The 18,865-nt window shown below is 39.3% G+C and overlaps 1 protein-coding gene across 1 annotated transcript in view; it reads right to left on the reverse strand.

Moving 5' to 3' along the window:
- Positions 1–17,204, reverse strand: part of aatkb (apoptosis-associated tyrosine kinase b) — a 55,585-nt gene extending 38,381 nt beyond the window's left edge. Inside the window, exon 1 of the mRNA XM_072456638.1 lies at positions 17,044–17,204. Coding sequence (XP_072312739.1) covers positions 17,044–17,122 — 79 coding nt within the window. The 5' untranslated portion in view covers positions 17,123–17,204. The remainder of the gene's footprint in view (positions 1–17,043) is intronic.
- Positions 17,205–18,865: the final 1,661 nt, after the last annotated feature.

Below are 18,865 nucleotides of genomic sequence, written 5' to 3' on the forward strand. Positions count from 1 at the left end.
AAGTTACATACTAATTTTGACCCATATACTAAGTTACATACTAATTTTGACCCATATACTAAGTTACATACTAATTTCAACTCAAATACTAAGTTACATACTAATTACATACTAATTTTGACCCATATACTAAGTTACATACTAATTTTGACCCATATACTAAGTTACATACTAATTTTGACTCATATACTAAGTTACATACTAATTTCAACTCAAATACTAAGTTACATACTAATTTTGACCCATATACTAAGTTACATACTAATTACATACTAATTTTGACCCATATACTAAGTTACATACTAATTTCAACTCAAATACTAAGTTACATACTAATTACATACTAATTTTGACCCATATACTAAGTTACATACTAATTTTGACCCATATACTAAGTTACATACTAATTTTGACCCATATACTAAGTTACATACTAATTTTGACCCATATACTAAGTTACATACTAATTTTGACCCATATACTAAGTTACATACTAATTTCAACTCAAATACTAAGTTACATACTAATTTTGACCCATATACTAAGTTACATACTAATTTTGACCCATATACTAAGTTACATACTAATTTCAACTCAAATACTAAGTTACATACTAATTACATACTAATTTTGACCCATATACTAAGTTACATACTAATTTTGACCCATATACTAAGTTACATACTAATTTTGACCCATATACTAAGTTACATACTAATTTCAACTCAAATACTAAGTTACATACTAATTACATACTAATTTTGACCCATATACTAAGTTACATACTAATTTTGACCCATATACTAAGTTACATACTAATTTTGACCCATATACTAAGTTACATACTAATTTTGACTCATATACTAAGTTACATACTAATTTTGACTCATATACTAATTTACATACTAAGTTAGACTCATATATTTCAGTAGTTTAGTCATTTTTAATTGCTACAGAATGAGTTATTTTGAGTGCATTTTGCTTTCCTGAAAGTGGAAAAAATGTATCAGTGAAATCAGTAATAATCACGGATCTAAAATTATTAGTAGTAAATTTAATTTTTTTTTTTTTTTTAAATGCATGCCTTATTTGATACATCTTACTTTTAATATTGTTCATTGTTGTATGTTGCACTTTAACACCAAAGCAAGTTCCTGGTCTATTCACTGACAATGACAATAAACCTTTTTCTGATTCTGACACAAACCGGATAGAGCACCCCCTCTGTTCACTCCACGGTACTGCATCTTATCCCCAACTCTGATTTTTACACAGCTTTTCAACCTTTACCATATCGATTTGTCGTATCATCACTTCTTCGTGGCTCTTTCATCCGAACAACAAGCCTCACTAAACGCAGCGCCACCCCGAGCAACGCAGCGCCCAACCTTTAAGTAAAAGGTTAAAACGAAATAGTGACATTCAAACCAGCCTTTGTACTCGACTGAAATGCACGAAACAAGGCAAAGAAAAACCTCCCACATCTGTCGGGCTGTACCACACACAGCGACATAATAGACGGGAGAAGTAACACGTGTATTTATTCCCGCTTCCCACGGCTTCCCCCAGTGTGATACGTATCGAGGCCCGTGGCTTTCCTGCACGCGCTCAGTAGTGCTGTCACGTCCACGGGGGCAATTACGTAACGCATGCGAAGCAAGGCGCCTCGGAGGAGCAGCCGGGCACGTCGCGGCTATTTCCAGACGCACACTGCACCGGGCTGACGGAACGGGAGGTTTATCGGATTGTCGCGGGCCGCCGGCCTTCCGACTCTGCGCTTTCGACTTGATAAAGATGGAGCCCTTATTGTGTGTTGAATTAAAAAAGAACTTGACAGACGGCGACACATTGGAAATGGCCAATCCAGTGCAAATGAACACAAGTGTCAGTCAAATTTGCTTCTCCGCCGCACAGAGACCGTAGTACTTAGAATATAAATATGGATAACTATTGATGCCCCGCTTGTGTAGATGATATTCCCCAAAGTAAAGCTTGATCGGGCTATTGCCCACGGAGGAGTTCGTTAAAGTGTGAAGCGTAAAAATGTGGTCATTTTAGAGATTTCGCTGTTTTCCCATTTGTGACATATATTTGCTGCTCCACCGCACAGAGACCGTAGCACTTAGAATCAAAAGATGGATAACTTTTGATGCCCCGCTTGTGTAGATGATTTTCCCCAAATATGAGTTTGATCGGACAATCGCCCCAGGAGGAGTTTGTTAAAGTGTGAAGCGTAAAAATATTGTGATTTGAGCGATTTCGCGATTTTCGCAAAGATAACATGGGATGTTTCTGTCATCGCTACGGTCACGCCGTACAAAATATGACTTTGGCTCTCATACTTTTATGATCAGGATGGCAAATTAGAATTTTGTGCGTAATATCATGTCATTTGGAAAAACTCTATTGTTTATAGGCCACTCTGAAGGCCAAATAGTCAGAATTCAGGGAAACGTGAGACCGTAAAAGTTATCCTGAAAATTTGGATAACTTTAGATGCCCCACTTGTCTAGAGGATGTACGCCGATTTTGAAGTCAGTGGGCAAAACGCCCTAAGAGGAGTTCGTCAAAGTTTGACGTGAACAAAATGGCTAACTCAGCGTGTTTTCATGTTCAAAGGAAGATGGCGGCCATAGGGTAAGTCTGGGGGCGTGGCCACAATAATATTTAGTTTTTGTCCTCACAAGAGGAATGCGTGTCCCGAATTTCGTAGCTCTACGACAAAGTTGACCTCAGGGCGTCTCCCATAGGCGCAATGTATTTTGACTTTTGTCAGTGGCGCTGTCGCGCCATTTTTGCTGGGGCTCGGGCCTAATAATAAAAATAACAATATTTTTAGCAAAAACAATATAGCCGTTTCCACTATAACAACAAATTATACATCGTTTGAAAGCTCTAAGCCTTCCCGATGCCGCCATGGGGTAGAATCATCATTACGAGCGCTTACGCGCTCGTCACTCCCTATTCAGTCGGGATGCCCCGCCCACTCCCCATAGACTTCCATTGATTTGAGCAGATACAAGCATGGCCCATGCCTTCGGCATGGATTCTCGCATACGGGACGATGCCAGGAGGGTTTTTGGAGGAATGCAGCGCTTTGCGCTGCTGTTGTCAACAATGAGTGAATGGGCGTAGCCCATTCACTCATTGTCATAGCGGGAGTAAGTATGCATGATCCATGCCTTCGGCATGGGCTAGTTCACTGTACTTGCCAGGGGCAACATGCCCGCATGTTTGGTCAGACAGTTGCAAAGCTACCAAAGAGCAATAGGCCCTCCGCCCTGCTGGGGCTCGGGCCTAATAATATTCCGATGCGAAAACAATGTTTCCCATTTTTCAAATATCATAAACTATACATTTTCGGAAAGCGCTCGCGCTTTCCTACCTCATGGTGTGGGTCCCTGGTCACTGACGGGTACTTTCGTTAGTTTTGAGTGGGCTCCGCCCACTTTGTGTTTTTGGCCCTCTATACAGTAATAATGTTACATTTTTGCATTACATGCTTATATGCACGGAACATGCAAGAGATGGGGAACGTATTCGTGAGCTACTTAGCGCAAATGAGTGCTTTATATGGGGATGACGACCGCAAAGTCGTCATCCCAATGTAAAGTGCTCCTTTAGTGCGCACTTTTGCACGGGCTTCGCCCTTTTACAAAGGTAATGTTCCATTTTCCTACTACTAATTAGTATGCACGGGGCGTGCGTGAGTGAAGGAGTGCGTTAGTGAGTGCTTGGAAGTGGACGAGCGCTTTGCACGATTTCGTGCGCACTATGTGCGCACTTTCGCAGCCGTGCTTCGCACGGCCTTACGGGACTAATAGGCCTCTCGCCAGCTTGTGGCGCTCGGGCCTAATAATAATATTTTTAGCAAAAACAATATAGCCGTTTCCACTATAACAACAAATTATACATTGTTTGAAAGCTCTAAGCCTTCCCAATGCCGCCATGGGGTGGAATCATCATTAGGAGCGCTTACGCGCTCGTCACTCCCTATTCCGTCGGGATGCCCCGCCCACTCCCCAAAGATTTCCATTGATTTGAGCAGGTACAAGCATGGCCCATGCCTGCGGCATGGATTCTCGCGTACGGGACGATGCCAGGAGGGTTAGCAGGAGTAAGTATGCATGATCCATGCCTTCGGCATGGGCTAAGAAACAAACTATTAAAACTAATAAAAAAAATAAAAAAAAACAAACTCAATCATCAAATATTTTTTTAATCCCATTAAAAGGACAAAATGTGACTTTTTAAAAACAGTTTTGGAATAATCTTTAGCTTTATCAGGACCAGAATAAGATAAGATAAGACATTCCTTTATTGTCCCCCATGGGGAAATTTCATAAGAACAATAAGATCTCACAGTAACAAAAGAAAGTGTTATTATTTTGTGTTCATTATCAGTATCTCATCGCACCTCTATTAACAGTTTATTTTCGTTTTAAGTAACAGTTATTTGCCTGTACAAGAGATAAACCTCATATAAACACCACCTGTCATGGTTTGAAGTGACAACCTTCCAGTTTTAAACACAACCACTCAACAAAACCCTCCTGTTCTTTCACTGTGTTCTAACCCCAGTCACTCTCAAAAGGCGTCATTAATGAAAGGATCTAAATTAAGTGAATAAAAGACTTCTAATTTAAGCAGCTTCTGTCCATGGACCTGCATCGTCTGTGAACGCTGCACGAGCGAGAAGAAGCTGATGAAAATAGAGGTGGGCGGCGTTTTGAAGATTTGTAATAACTAAGATAAGACGATAAGAAAGGTTATAGAGCTGAAACAATATATAGGATATTCCTGCACTGTGATAATTCTGCACAGTTTCTCCACTTTTGTCTGATAGTTACTCTTCCAAAGTACATTTAAAGACATGTTTTAACAGACAGTATTTATGTTGGAACGGTATAATATAGTCAAATAGTAACTGGAGCACTTCTGGAATGAACAGGGGAAACAGCCAAAACACGGACAGGAGTGGAAAGTAATGAAGTACAAAACTAAGTACATTTAACAGGCATTGTCTCTGTCCTTCACCTTTATAAATGTTGGGGACAAATTGAACGCATTCTCTCAAATGAGGAAACAAAGTGATTCCTGAAACCGGCGCTTTACAGAGATCTCCCAGACTTGGAGTGGATTACCAGCTCCATTCATGATCCGTAAAGTTTCCTGTGTCTGAGTCTGAGTCTGTGAGGTTCACGAGGCTTAAACGTAACATCCACACATCAAATATGCTTCGTGTCTGAATTGGGCTCATTATATAACAAATCTAAAAAAAAAACATGAGGGTAATTTTGAACTCAAAAACAAAAACAAAACTGATTTTAAATGTTTTTGTTGACTAAATCTGGCAAAACTGAACCGATATTTCAGCTTGCCTCATTGTTGCATTAAATATTTACCAAATTAAGATCTTGATGAAGAAATAGCCTAACTACTGATCATCAGAAGAAGTTTCCCTACTCATTTCTATTTTTAAATCTGCATTCAAATGTAGGGAAGTAAAAGAGAAATATAGCCGCAAGCGGCAATGATTGGCCCTCGCCACGCCGCCGCCACACCGCCGCCACGCCGCAAGAGGAGGGGGCGCTAACGCGCCCCAATTGTCCTTTTGTTACATCTACTGCTGAATCTGTGACGCTGTCACATCTTCTCCCCTTTGTTTTACCATCAAAAAGCAATTTTATTTTGAATTCTTGGCAAAATGACACCGTGACTCTTTGAATAAAAATGTGGATAACTTTTGATGGTCCACCCCTGAAGATGAGTCTCACCAAATTTCAGGTTAATAGGGCTAACGCCCTGGGAGGAGTTTGTGAAAGTCTAAAGTGTAAACATGTTCTGGCGATTTCCCCATTGGAATAACATGAAAGGTTTTGGTCATCGCTACGGCAAAGCCATAACAATTATGACATGGGTCTCATTGACTTTTTTGATGGGGATGCCAAAATTGAGTTGTGTGTCAAATTTCATAAAATTTCGCAAAACTAAACATTTAACCTCCATATAAAATCTGTAGGGGGCGCTGCGGTGCAAAATTAATTTATTTCACTTCAAGTACGTTTAGCGCAAAGAGTTTAACAACTGATTCTAATTTGACGCAATTCGGACTTTATCTGCGCAAACGGCATAAATGTTAAATTTGGGAGATTTCTGAAATTCTAGCTAAAGTTTGCGGCTTCGCCGCACAGAGACCGTGACAGGTATCAATGTAATTTGAATAACTTTTGATGTCCCACTCCTCAGTACCATTTTCACCAAATTTCAGCTTTTTAGAGCCAACGTCCTGGGAGGAGTTCGTAAAAGTACGACATTTGGAAAAACTCCCGAGTCATGCTTAGCCATTTTTGAACCAATATGGCCGACATTTGGTTGGGTGGACGGCGTTGCCGTAATAATATTTTTTACTTCTCTTGTCACCATCTACCTCTGCGCCAAATTTCATGATTCTACGATCCGATTTTTTTGGGGTCATTTCCTATCTCTCAATGCATTTTTGGTACATTTGGGGGCGCTGACGCGCCAATTTTTTTTATTTTAGAAAAGGGAAATAGCCAGAATGTAGAGAGGCACGATTTTTAGAGGTGTGCAAATTTTTGTGACTTTTCGTCAATGTTCACTGGGTGAAAAATAGGGGGGTTGGTTCCGAGAAGAAAGAAAGAAGAAGAAAGAATAATATTCCGATGCGAAAACAATGTTTCCCATTTTCCAAATATCATAAACTATACATTTTTTGTGTGGGTCCCTGGTCACTGAAGGGTACTTTCGTTAATTTTGAGTGGGCTCCGCCCACTTTGTGTTTTTGGCCCTCTATACAGTTATAATGTTGAATTTTTGCATTACATGCTTATATGCACAGAACATGCAAGAGATGGGGAACGTATTCGTGAGCTACTTAGCGCAAATGAGTGCTTTATATGGGGATGACGAGCGGTCGTCATCCCAATGTAAAGCGCTCGTTTAGTGCGCACTTTTGCACGGGCTTCGCCCGTTTACAATGGTAATGTTCCATTTTCCTACTAATAATTAGTATGCACGGGGCATGCATGAGTGGAGGAGTGCATTAGTGAGCGTTTGGAAGTGGGCGAGCGCTTCGCACTCGATTTCGTGTGCACTGCGTGCGCACTTTCACGGCCTTACGGGACTAATAGGCCTCTCGCCAGCTTGTGGCGCTCGGGCCTAACAAGTTGCCATTGTGAAATGTACATAATTCAAATACTTGTTACCAGTTCTGGGTAATGACCGAAAGGTTGTGGATACAGGCGGTCGAAGTGAGTTTCCTCTGCCGGGTGGCTGGTTTGATTACTGACGTTTCTTTGATAACTGACGTAGCTCTGACTTGGCTCTGACGTAGCTCTGACGTAGCTCTGACGTAGCTCTGAGAATCTCCTCTGCTGTTTTTAAGTCCATAAATCATCGCCAAACTCGCTCCATGCTTTTTTGCCATCGTCTTATGTTCACTACAACTGCGCGCTGAGACCAGGAAGGAAACCAAAAGTGTTCTACATGAAATCTGGATGAGTGGTGGCGCCATCTAGTGGCTACAAGGGGAAATCAACACCGTTTGAAGTGTTGGAAATGGCCAAAGATCTCTGGGTAATCTGGTTTGTTGTATACATTTTCTTTTTTAGTTCTAAAACATGAGACGCCAAACTAAAAGTGCAAGTTTAAATGCCAATAATAGAAAAAATTAAAGCATCATATGTCCCCTTTATGATCACTCAATAACAACTTTGTCTAAATGAAAAGTACAAAAGAACTACACATTTATATGTTAAAGAAATGCATCAGTACCTCCAAAACTAACTGTCTTCTCCTTTTTTGTAATTCCAGTTAAATAAGTTGTCAACCAATAAAACGTTTGGTCAACTAAGAGCCCATGGACTGATTAATCGAGTAAGCAACCAAATGCAAAAAATATTCTTCATACCATGGTGCAATTATTCAACCCAAATATGCGGTTATTGTCAGTTGAAATAATTAAAATATGAGATGAATACTGCGTTACGTTTGTGGAGCCAATTCCATATAATAAAAAGTTTCAACATTTTCAGTTTGGATATTCCTTTCAAAAACTGCGAGTCTCCCGTGACATCCATCTAAAAGTACATGAAGCCTAATGATCATTTGTTGGTAAATTTAAAAAAAAAACATAAGCGAGAATAAACAAAATAGTGATACTGTTGATTCCCGTCGGCCGTTATAACTGGATTAGACTTTTACATCCTGTTTACATCGGCTGAACTGATGTTGACTGAGAAAGAGCATTATGTTCTTGTCAAACGCATCAACGAACGCACAAGGCCTTGGTCGTCCCATTAAGAGCAAATGGAGATTGAAGTGCACGTCAATAGAGCCACGTTGCCATTAGCTATAGATATAAATATAAATGTAAGGAGTCTTTGCTTACGCGCAGAAAACAACCATCTAGATCGTGCCGGTTTTATTTTCAAATGTGGGAGTCGGGAGGTGGAATATTTCAGATGTTTACCTGGTACAAAAGGTAATTATACTTATTTTTTTACATATTAATTGTGAGTTTTGAAAGTTGATGATACATACTTTTGTAAAATAGCTTGTAGTAAAAAAGTATTGTGATTACCTGAGTAGAAAAGCACCATCACCACTACTACTACTTTTACCACTGCCAGTTTTACTATTACTATTATTACTACTACTACTGCAACTATGTGAATACTTAGGGTGACATACATTTGTAAAATAGCTTGTAGTAAAAAGTATTGTGATTACTTGAGTAGTCTTGTGAAATCTGGGGGTAATAATGGACTCAGACTTGAACTTTAACAGCCACGTCAAATCAATAACATCAGCAGCTTTTTACCATCTAAAAAACATTGCCAAAATCAAAAATATACTGTCAAAACCAGATTTAGAGAGACTTATCCATGCGTTTGTCTCCAGTAGATTAGACTACTGTAACGGCCTGCTCACTGGCCTCTCCAAACGAGTTGTAAAACAGCTGCAGTACATCCAGAACGCTGCTGCTCGGGTCCTGACTAGAACCAGGAAGTATGATCACATTAGTCCTGTTCTCAGGTCTCTGCACTGGCTCCCTGTGGCTCAGAGAATAGACTTTAAAGCAGCTCTGCTTGTGTACAAGTCTCTCCATGGCCTAGCACCAAAGTACATCTTGGATATGTTAGTGCCATATGAACCATCTCGGACTCTGAGGACCTCAGGGACCGGCCTCCTGCTGGTGCCCAGAGTGAGGACAAAACATGGGGAATCTGCGTTTCAGTTTTATGCAGCTAAAATCTGGAACAGTCTTCCTGAAGATGTGAGACAGGCTTCTACTCTGACAATGTTCAAATCTAAGCTAAAAACAGTTTTGTTTAGCTGCGCATATGACTGAAAGGATTTTTTCTTTGCACTCTTCTCTTTTGTTTGTGATTTTATTAGTTTAGAAAATCAGTTGGATTGATAATTTTTAATTTAGTTAATTTTATTGTATTTCTGTAATTTCTTTGTGATTTGAATGCATTTTTCCTGCTGTGTGAAGCACTTTGAATTGCCTTGTGTATGAAATGTGCTCTACAAATAAACTTGCCTTGCCTTGCCTTGATTGCTTGAGTAGAAAAGCAGCACCACGACCACTACTACTACTTTTACCACTGCCAGTGTTACTATTATTACTACTACTACTACTGCAACTATATGAATACTTAGGGTGACATACATTTGTAAAATCGATTGTAGTAAAAAAGTAAAAAGTATTGTGATTACTTGAGTAGAAAAGCACCTCTACCACTACTACTACTTTTACCACTACCACTACCAGTATTACTATTACTATTATTACTACTACTGCTACTATGTGAATACTTAGGGCAACAAACATTTGTAAAATAGCTTGAAGTAAAAAAGTAAAAAGTACTGTGATTACCTGAGTAGGAAAGCACCACCAGCACTACTACTACTTTTACCACTACCAGTATTACTACTACTATTATTACTACTACTACTACTACTACTACTACTACTACTACTACGTGAATACTAAGGTTTAAGGCAATACGACATAAAGAATTCATTAAAAAAAAGAAGGAAAGCGAACGCAGCCTTTGCAATTTGCTGATTGCGATTTGATTGCGATTGACATTTGCTGCACATAAAAACAATACAGACTTATAATCAGCGCCATTCATTCTTCCTGGATCGAGGAGGACACTGCAATCAGGAAGAAGATGACGGAACATTCGTCCTCACAACATTTCAAACAAAACTCTTGCCAGCTTCTATTTATCGTGACTCTCAGTGCAGTGCAAACTCTTCATTTTCAGATAAAACGATGTCGAGGTAAATACATCTCACTAAAAGAAGGTGAATGTTATGAATAGTTTTAGCGGTCAAAGTTACAACAGTGTGTTTATATTCATTAGGCCGACTGTCCCTGCTAGCGTAGGATATATGTTCAGTCAACAGTTCAATTTGACAAAAACACCACTGATGAAAACACTATAGATTGAAGTAAAAAGGCTTAATTTTGCTTCTAAAATGGTCACAATTGTTATTTTTTGCTTCTCACAATTACTATATTATGACCTGAATAATCACGATTTTCGAATAACCGAATAACCGTGACGTCACTAATCATGAACTAGGGTTTGTGAGAGTTAAGGTTATTTAGATACATTTAAATACATTCTATATTTTCTCTTTTATTACCCCGACTTTAATTGTCCCAGAATGGGAAGATTTTGGGCAATTTTGTTAAATTGTTAGTTTCTACACCGTTGATCACGTCAATGTTGTTTTACACTACACTCTCCACGATGTATTTATCTACTGTATTTTCTGGACTATAAGCCGCACCTTTTTTCATAATTTTGGCCAGGGTGTGACTTATACTCATACTTATATATTTATACTTATATACTTATACTCCGGAGCGACTTATATGTGATATTATTTGTTATTTTCACACTTGCAACTGCATTTCACACTCCAGTGCAACTTATATATGTTTTTTTCTTCTCTATTTTGCATGCATTTTTGGGCTGGTGCAACTTATACTCCAGTGCGACTTATAGTCCAGAAAATACAGTATATTTGTTGTCCTTCTCAAACCGTTTTCAATCAGATACAAGAGCGTACTCCCCCCGCTTCATCTTGACCGTGCATCTTTGAGCGAGGACACTCCTGAGTCCCGTGTTGATCCGTCCATAACCTAATACACTGATAGTCTACATCCAAAACTCTAATGCAATCCTCGGCTTTTTACTGTTTAAGCAGCGCCTTCGCGTAGACATAAAGCTTTTAGAGTGCTCAGACGTTCTCACTTCAAACGGTCCAGTCCAGTGTATTAGGTTATGGACAGATCAACGCGGGACTCAGGAGTGTCCTGGCTCAAAGATGCACGGTCAAGATGAAGCGGGGGGACTGGACTCTCTTGTATCTGATTGAAAAAGGTTTGAGAAGGACAACAAATATAGATTAAATACATCGTGGAGAGTGTAGCTAAATGTGTGTCTCGAAGCAAAACAACATTGGTGAGATTGACGGTGTAGAAACTAACAATTCAACAAAATCGCCCAAAATCTTCTAATTCTGGGACAATTAAAGTTGGGGTAATAAAATTAAAAGATAGAAGGTATTTAAATCTAAATCTAGTTGTCACAAATCCTAGTGCATGATTAGTGATGTCACGTTTATTCGGTTAATCGAAAATCGTGAATATTAAGGTCATAATATAGTAATCGTGAGAAGTAAAACATAATACCGTATTTTCTGGACTATAAGTTGCACCTTTTTTCATAGTTTTGGCCGGGATGCGACTTATACTTATATTTATATACTTGCAACTGCATTTCATACTCATTATATATGTTTTTTTCTTCTCTATTATGCTTTTTTTGTCTGGTGCGTCTTATAATCCTGTGCGACTTATAGTCCGGAAAATACGGTAATTGTGACCATTTTAGAAGCAAAATTAACCCTTTTTAGTTCAATCTATAGCCATTTTTAGCTGTTTTAGTCAAATTGAACTTTATTTTGTCTTTTTGTAAAACTTGACGAGCAACAACAATGTCAGAGCACAGGAAAACTAAAGATTCCTCTGTTGTTTTGGTCGCAGTCTCAATAATCATGAATAATCGTTACGTTTTTTTTCTCACAATAATCCTAACACTGTGAATTTGACATCGTGACATCCCTCGTTCATGACACATTAATATTCTGGCCACTAGCACAGCTTTAGAACCGCTTTTTCAGATGGAAACGTGGAGCAGGGTGGACCACCAAAGGACAGCCAATCAGCTCTCGTCCCAAAGCGTCATAGTAACATATAGACAACAACAACATCCAGCTAGTCTGATTTTATTTGCCTTTACAACACACTTTATGGGGAGAAAACAATAAATTCACACATTTATGAGAAAAAGATTTGATAATTCAGCTTGAAATCCTTCTTAAATCCAGAGTACCGTATAAGTCGCACTGGAGTATAAGTCGCACCAGCCAAAAAATGCATAATAGAGAAGAAAAGAACATTTATAAGTTGCATTGGAGTATGAAATGCGGTTGCACGTGTGAAAATAACACATAATATCACATATAAGTCGCCCCGGAGTATAAGTCGCAGGCCAAAACTATGAAAAAAGATGCAATTTACTCCTTTACTCTAGTCCGAAAATACGGTACATTTGTCTCGTTTGCTATATAAACACCATCTTTCACTCTAAACATGCAAGTATTACTGTCGGACAGACTTTACCTTACGCCGTGTCCATGGTAGTAAACACAAAACACATTTCGTCCGTGGCACAATCCGAAAGAATGACTTGTATTTCTTGTATTCGGGCTCCGACTTGAGCTCCACGTGAACTCCACTGATCACACACAGCTAAGTGCTTCTGAGCTCTGACTGCACGAGCGTAATGGCGCTGCAATGAGGAGGAGATGCCAGGACATGTCTCCAACTCCCGATAGGCGTACTTTAGGATTGGCAACAAAAAAAATCCATTACTGATCGATGCTACGTCCAAAGCCGAGACTGTTACTCCTTTGAGCGAGTACCAATTAAGCAAATGAATAGGATAAAACTGGAGCTTCTACTGCATATCAGAACTAAGTACATGACACTAAAGAACCACCATTCGTGTTTTTACTATTCATATTCTGTATTGAGTATCATGTTTTTTCCATAGTAGCATAATCTAGTTTGCAATACTTACTTATTTACTTGTTTGTTGTAGTGAAATAAAAAGTTATGTGAGTATATTTGTCAATTTTTATTTTATTGTGTTGTGCAACTCCTAAATATTTTTAATCATTGTTATTTTTTGGGGGTTTAGCACTCAGCCTTTTATTAGTTTGAAGTAGTTTCTGTACTATACACTAAAGCTTTCTATATATTTAAAACAAATTATAATAATAACATGCAGCATCCAAGCAAATTACCTAACAAGTATTTTTTTTTAAAATGTTGTTAGAATAATCAAAGAAAAGAATCAAACTAGAACTCAATTTATACTCAATGAATTTGCTTGAACAGTAGAGCAGCAGCGAGTAATGGACTAATCATGACTGGAGGACTATAAAAAAATATCGTTATTATATATTTTCATAACAGTAATCACTAAATAATACACTATATTCACAACATTTTCTATCTAGAAGCCTTGAGTCACAATATTTCAACCTGTATTTGGTTGATAATGTACTGAAAAGGCCTCGATATTCAATAGAAATAATCGTTTAAAACAAGCAAAATAATCGCACAAATAATCACTGACGAGTCGACGACTAAAATAATCGTTAGTGACGGCCATGAACAGCTCAGACGTCTTTGGGAAAACGATGACATTATTGCAGTCTGAAGAGAATGCCTGTAAACTGTGCTTCTGCAGCCGTTCTGCTTCAGCGAGTCGTTCTGTGACGGAGCAGGGCCACGGGACACAAGACCTACTTACACTTACTTATGCTCAGCCTGAAGAAAGCAAACAAACAAACAAACAAACAAACAAACAAACGAGAATACATGTCAGGCCGTTGTAGCATAACAATACGACCGGCAGTTACGGTTTTGTGCGACAAAAATGAATATCTCGAGATGTTTTTTTGTCATTATCTCAATATCGATGTGATAGTAGGACATTGAGGTTCATGAAAGCACCACGACACTAACCGCAAAAAGGCAGAAATATCTCAATCTGAGTCGGACATTCGTATTAGTCGAGAGTAATCCTTTTATATGGATTATACTGACATAAATGGGACAACAGTAGGAGAAGGTATGCCGTGAGTTAGCTGAAAATGTGGTATTTTTTGGTGTTTATATGTAAAGAGAAAGCAGGTTACGCTCATGATTTACAGCACACGTTTACTCCGTCTTTATATGCGTGAATAAATAGTTTCATAATCGTTTTTTCTGCATAAATATTGTTTTGGGTCAGATACATAGAGATACGCAACAGTTTTGAGAGCTTTTGCATCGCCGTCTTTTTGTCCTTTTTTAACCCAGAACGTGCTTTTAGTCGACTCCAGCCCGAACCCTAACACAGACACTGATTTAGCATATTTCCCAATCAAACGATCGCAATATTATTTATTTTTTGATATATATACCTTCCACATCTAGCGTCGGCTGCAAACGCGACTTACCGTATTTTTCGCACTATAAGGCGCACTTAAAAGCCTTTAATTTTCTCAAAAAACGACAGCGCGCCTTATATATGGATTAATTATGGTTGTGCTTATTGACCTCGAAGTGATTTTGTGTGCTACACGTTTTGTTTCGCTTAATGCGCCTTATAGTGTGGAAAATACGGCACTCTATGTTGCACTGTTAATTTGCATCATTCAGATTCACACACAGTTCTTCCCGCAGAACTCTGAGTAACGGCCACAGCTGCCCCGCCGCTGAGTCACAGCGACGCCGGGATCGCTCACACTCCACACTCATGCAGGGGCGAGGTGGGCGACTTGCTATGCCCAAGGACACGGGCGTCGAACTGTCCACCGTCTCATCTCATACGGACCCGCTCTGAGCCACAGATGCGCGGAAATACGTTTGAACCCAATTTCGATCACGGTTTAAACTATCATTCATCCCCGTTGACGCTTGAGTGCGTTGGACGCGTGCAGACGTGTTTTCTTGAGTTGTGTGTGATGATTACGATATCGACTGCATTAAATGAGTCATGATAGATATGTGTTGGGGCACAATATTAATCGCGTGTGAATTTACTATATTTTTTGTTTGTTTTACGAGAACATTTGAATTGTAACGGGTTGAACAAGTAGCGTCTAATGCTAACTATTGTTTTGTTCTGCTATATTATTTGTTTAAACCCATGTCTTTTAACGATACTATACATTAAAAAGAAAAAGAATGGTTTACAGAGATAATCCTGCTGTAAGTGTCATAAAATAGTTGTTATATATCATCATTAAATGTGATATTTTCTGTTGAAATATTCTGTTCTTCCACATGTGTTATTTATATCATATTATATTATATTATATCATATTATATTATATTATATTATGACGGACCGAATGTCACTTAATTTAATCTCCTCTGTTCTCTTGATACTCCGCCTTATTTGCAGGCAAATAACCGTTGGAATAATTTTCAATAATGATTTAAAACATTGTTTATTTTAACCCGTGATCGAGAAAGTCCCACTTACACCCACGTTATCCCTCGCTAACTTTATTGTCTCCGTGACGATATCTCGGTTTAAAGCTTAAGAGTGGAACATTCCAGGCAAAGAAACAACAAGATGGTGCATGGCTGACAGTCCGACGGAAAAGTAACACCTTTAAGGACAAAATGTTCACTCGCCTTATCCTAAAACGACATGAAACTAAACACGCCGTAAAGGCAGATATTTGTCCGTGCCCAGTAGTATGACAACAAACAAGCAAAGCCCCTGATCCAGCCTCGCACGATGATCGTCAAACCGTAACGCACTTGACTCCTTCGGTTGCTATGGAGACGTCAGACCCGAAGCAGAACGTGTTAAATTAAATACTGTAGCCTTTCATTTCATTACATCTCAGTCTGACAAAAGACAGGGGGGCTTTACCTGGAAATAAGCGCCGCGCACCACGTGAACACATCTGGACTAAGTGAAAACATGAAAGTGAGATTACACAATTTCATGGCAACACAATTGTTCAGCCATTTTTGGTCCATAAGGCTTGGTTGGAAAGTAGATTGCGTTTTGTTTTAATTTGTGATCAGTTTGCGATCTGATCCGGTGCAAGTTGACCAAATTAGACTAAATAATAGGGCGGCAATCATCGATTAATTTAGTGGTCGACTGACAGTGATTATGTTTTCGATTGGTTAACTTGTCAAACAATTATCATTTTGCACATTGATTCTTTTTAAATACATTATCAACCAAGTAAATACGATGCAATATGGTGAATAAAAGCTTCTCGATTGATAATATTTACGAATAATGTACATCATTTAAGAAAATCTGAAATAGTCATTCAGTAATACGGCTGTTTTTGTTATAAAACAGTCTTTTCACATGTGTTTGAGAGTCTGTATAGTCCAGATAACAATTATCAAATACAAAAATGATAATTTCAATAGTCGACTAGTCACAGTTGGTCAATTAATCGTTGCAGCCATATTATATTATACCATTGTATAGACATTAAACCTATGCAACCTATTTGTCTTGTAATCAATCCTGTCCATTCACACATATAGATGTAGCTATTGGATGCTGTCTAGAGGCAAATATATATACTTATGGAACTGAAGTAAGGTGTTCCCAATCCTGTTGAAATAAAATTGTGTGAATAAAAAGGCAAAAGAAAGATGTCATTGTCCTCCACAGATGCCAACAGCTGCATATCTACAACGTTTAGGGCCTACAGAGCTGTAAGATCTTTTGATTGAGCCATAAATGCATATGTACAGAAACAGTCAGTAGACATAGATGCCCTTTATTCTAACAGACGCGCGTTTACTTCGCCTCTGCGTCCTTCCGCGGCGCGCTTTGTGTGCCGGGGCTGTCGGAGGTGGTGAAGCAGAAGCAGAGGATGTTCTCTTACCTGGACTGAAATGCGAGCCCAGGGCCAATCCGGGACTGAACACCGCTGAGGACAGAACAACCGGGACGAGCATCAGCATCCTGTGCGCCAAACCTCACCCGCTACATGCGTAAAAAGCGCGCAGAGCGAACAGCCGGTGGTGCCTCTCTTTTTGTCTTTTTCTCTTTCTATCTTCTTCTTCTTCTTTTTTTTTTTTAACTATGTCCCAAACGAGGCTCCATTCTGCGGAGGAACGAGCGAAGCGGCGGGGGGGTGATGAGGAGCTGGAGCGGCAGCAGCAGGAGCGGGAGCGGGGAGGGGGGGAGGCCGGCTCAGGGATGCGCGCAGTCCTGGTTTTGGGTTGCGGTGCTGATGCTGGTGGTTCGTCTCTCCCTTGGTTCACATCATCGTCTTTGGAGCATCATGGGAGCGGGAGACTGGCGGGAGCTGTCCGCGGTGGTGACGCCATCTTTACCCGGAGAGGGAGCGCAAGAGGCGGCTGGAGGGAGGCAGGCGGGCGGGGGGAGGGGCCCTGGATGTGAGCGGTGGTGTATGGGCTACTGTACGTCCCGAGCTCATTACAGATGCTACAAAACCGGGATCGAGCAGAGCAATGGGCAAAAGAACTAAATGGCCACAATTTAATTTTTTCTCTGGCCATTAAAAGGCTATTCTCTTAAAAGGTTTCATTAAAAGGCTATTCTCCAGTTTAATTTCGCCGCATATTTAGGCCTCTTAGCCAAAGGAATATTCAGATATTGTTCATATCGGAGCAAATTGTAGGTTAATTGTTGGTTGATATAGCAAATAATAATAATACTATTCAGCTAACAATTTTTTTCTTTCAAAAAGTTCTGGGAAGTTTTCTTTTAAACGTTGAAAGTTACTTTTGGTTATGCTAAAGTTATTATGGAAAGTTTTCTAATGGCTGTGCAGCATTTTTTGGTCGCCCCAAACGTTCCTTTAGGTGATTTACAGAAAGTTCTTTGATGGTTTCCTGAACTATAACCTTCAGGAAAGCTTTACAAAACTTTCACTTATATGTGCACTTATGTTATATGAACCTTTATAGAAGACTGGATTTATGGATTTATGTAGCTTGCTCAGATTGTTCATTTAAAAATAAACATGTATGACAATCTGGGTTGCTTAAAGAAAAGTCACGGAGGGCCTTGTGCAGGAAGGGGCCCTCACAGAGTCTGTAATGTGCTGTTTTCATCTCGAGAACAGGTAGTGCGAGCACGTGGCCGACTCTCCACCAGGAATGTTATGTCAAATTAAACTTTAATGTCCCACGGGGATATTTGTTTGGGTAATTTGGTGGTGTGTAGGTGCATAAATAACACAAATAAGAACAACACAATATTGAAGTAAATGAGAGTAGGCATTTGTAAAAAATACATGCAAAATTAATACAACCACAACAACAACAACAACAACAACAACAACAACAACAACAACAACAACAACAACAACAACAACAGCATCAGTTATGTGCCCATGTAGCCTTCTCTTGCACAGTGGTCCCTCAACACATGCAGAGGCAGAACCAGCAGATGAAATGACTAAATATGATTTTTTTTTGCATTCAAACTTGGGTGAACTCTTTCATGAAGCAAGTCGGTGTTCCGTCATTCACCCAGGAGTGTTCCATCACAGAAAAAAAACATCTGTAGTCATCTGGACACAAAGGACTTTCATCTAAACGTCATTCTTATCAAGTCTTGTTTTTTAAAAAACACAGTGTGCAGGTGACTACGACTGAATCTACAATCTTTCATGAAGATTCTACATCTACCCAACCTTTAGTCATTATAATAGAAGAAAGGCAAAACTATGAAAT

The sequence above is a fragment of the Eucyclogobius newberryi genome, unplaced genomic scaffold (genome assembly GCF_026437365.1).
Source record: "Eucyclogobius newberryi isolate DKJ021-1_F unplaced genomic scaffold, fEucNew1.0.hap1 SCAF_20, whole genome shotgun sequence".
NCBI lineage: Eukaryota > Metazoa > Chordata > Actinopteri > Gobiiformes > Gobiidae > Eucyclogobius > Eucyclogobius newberryi.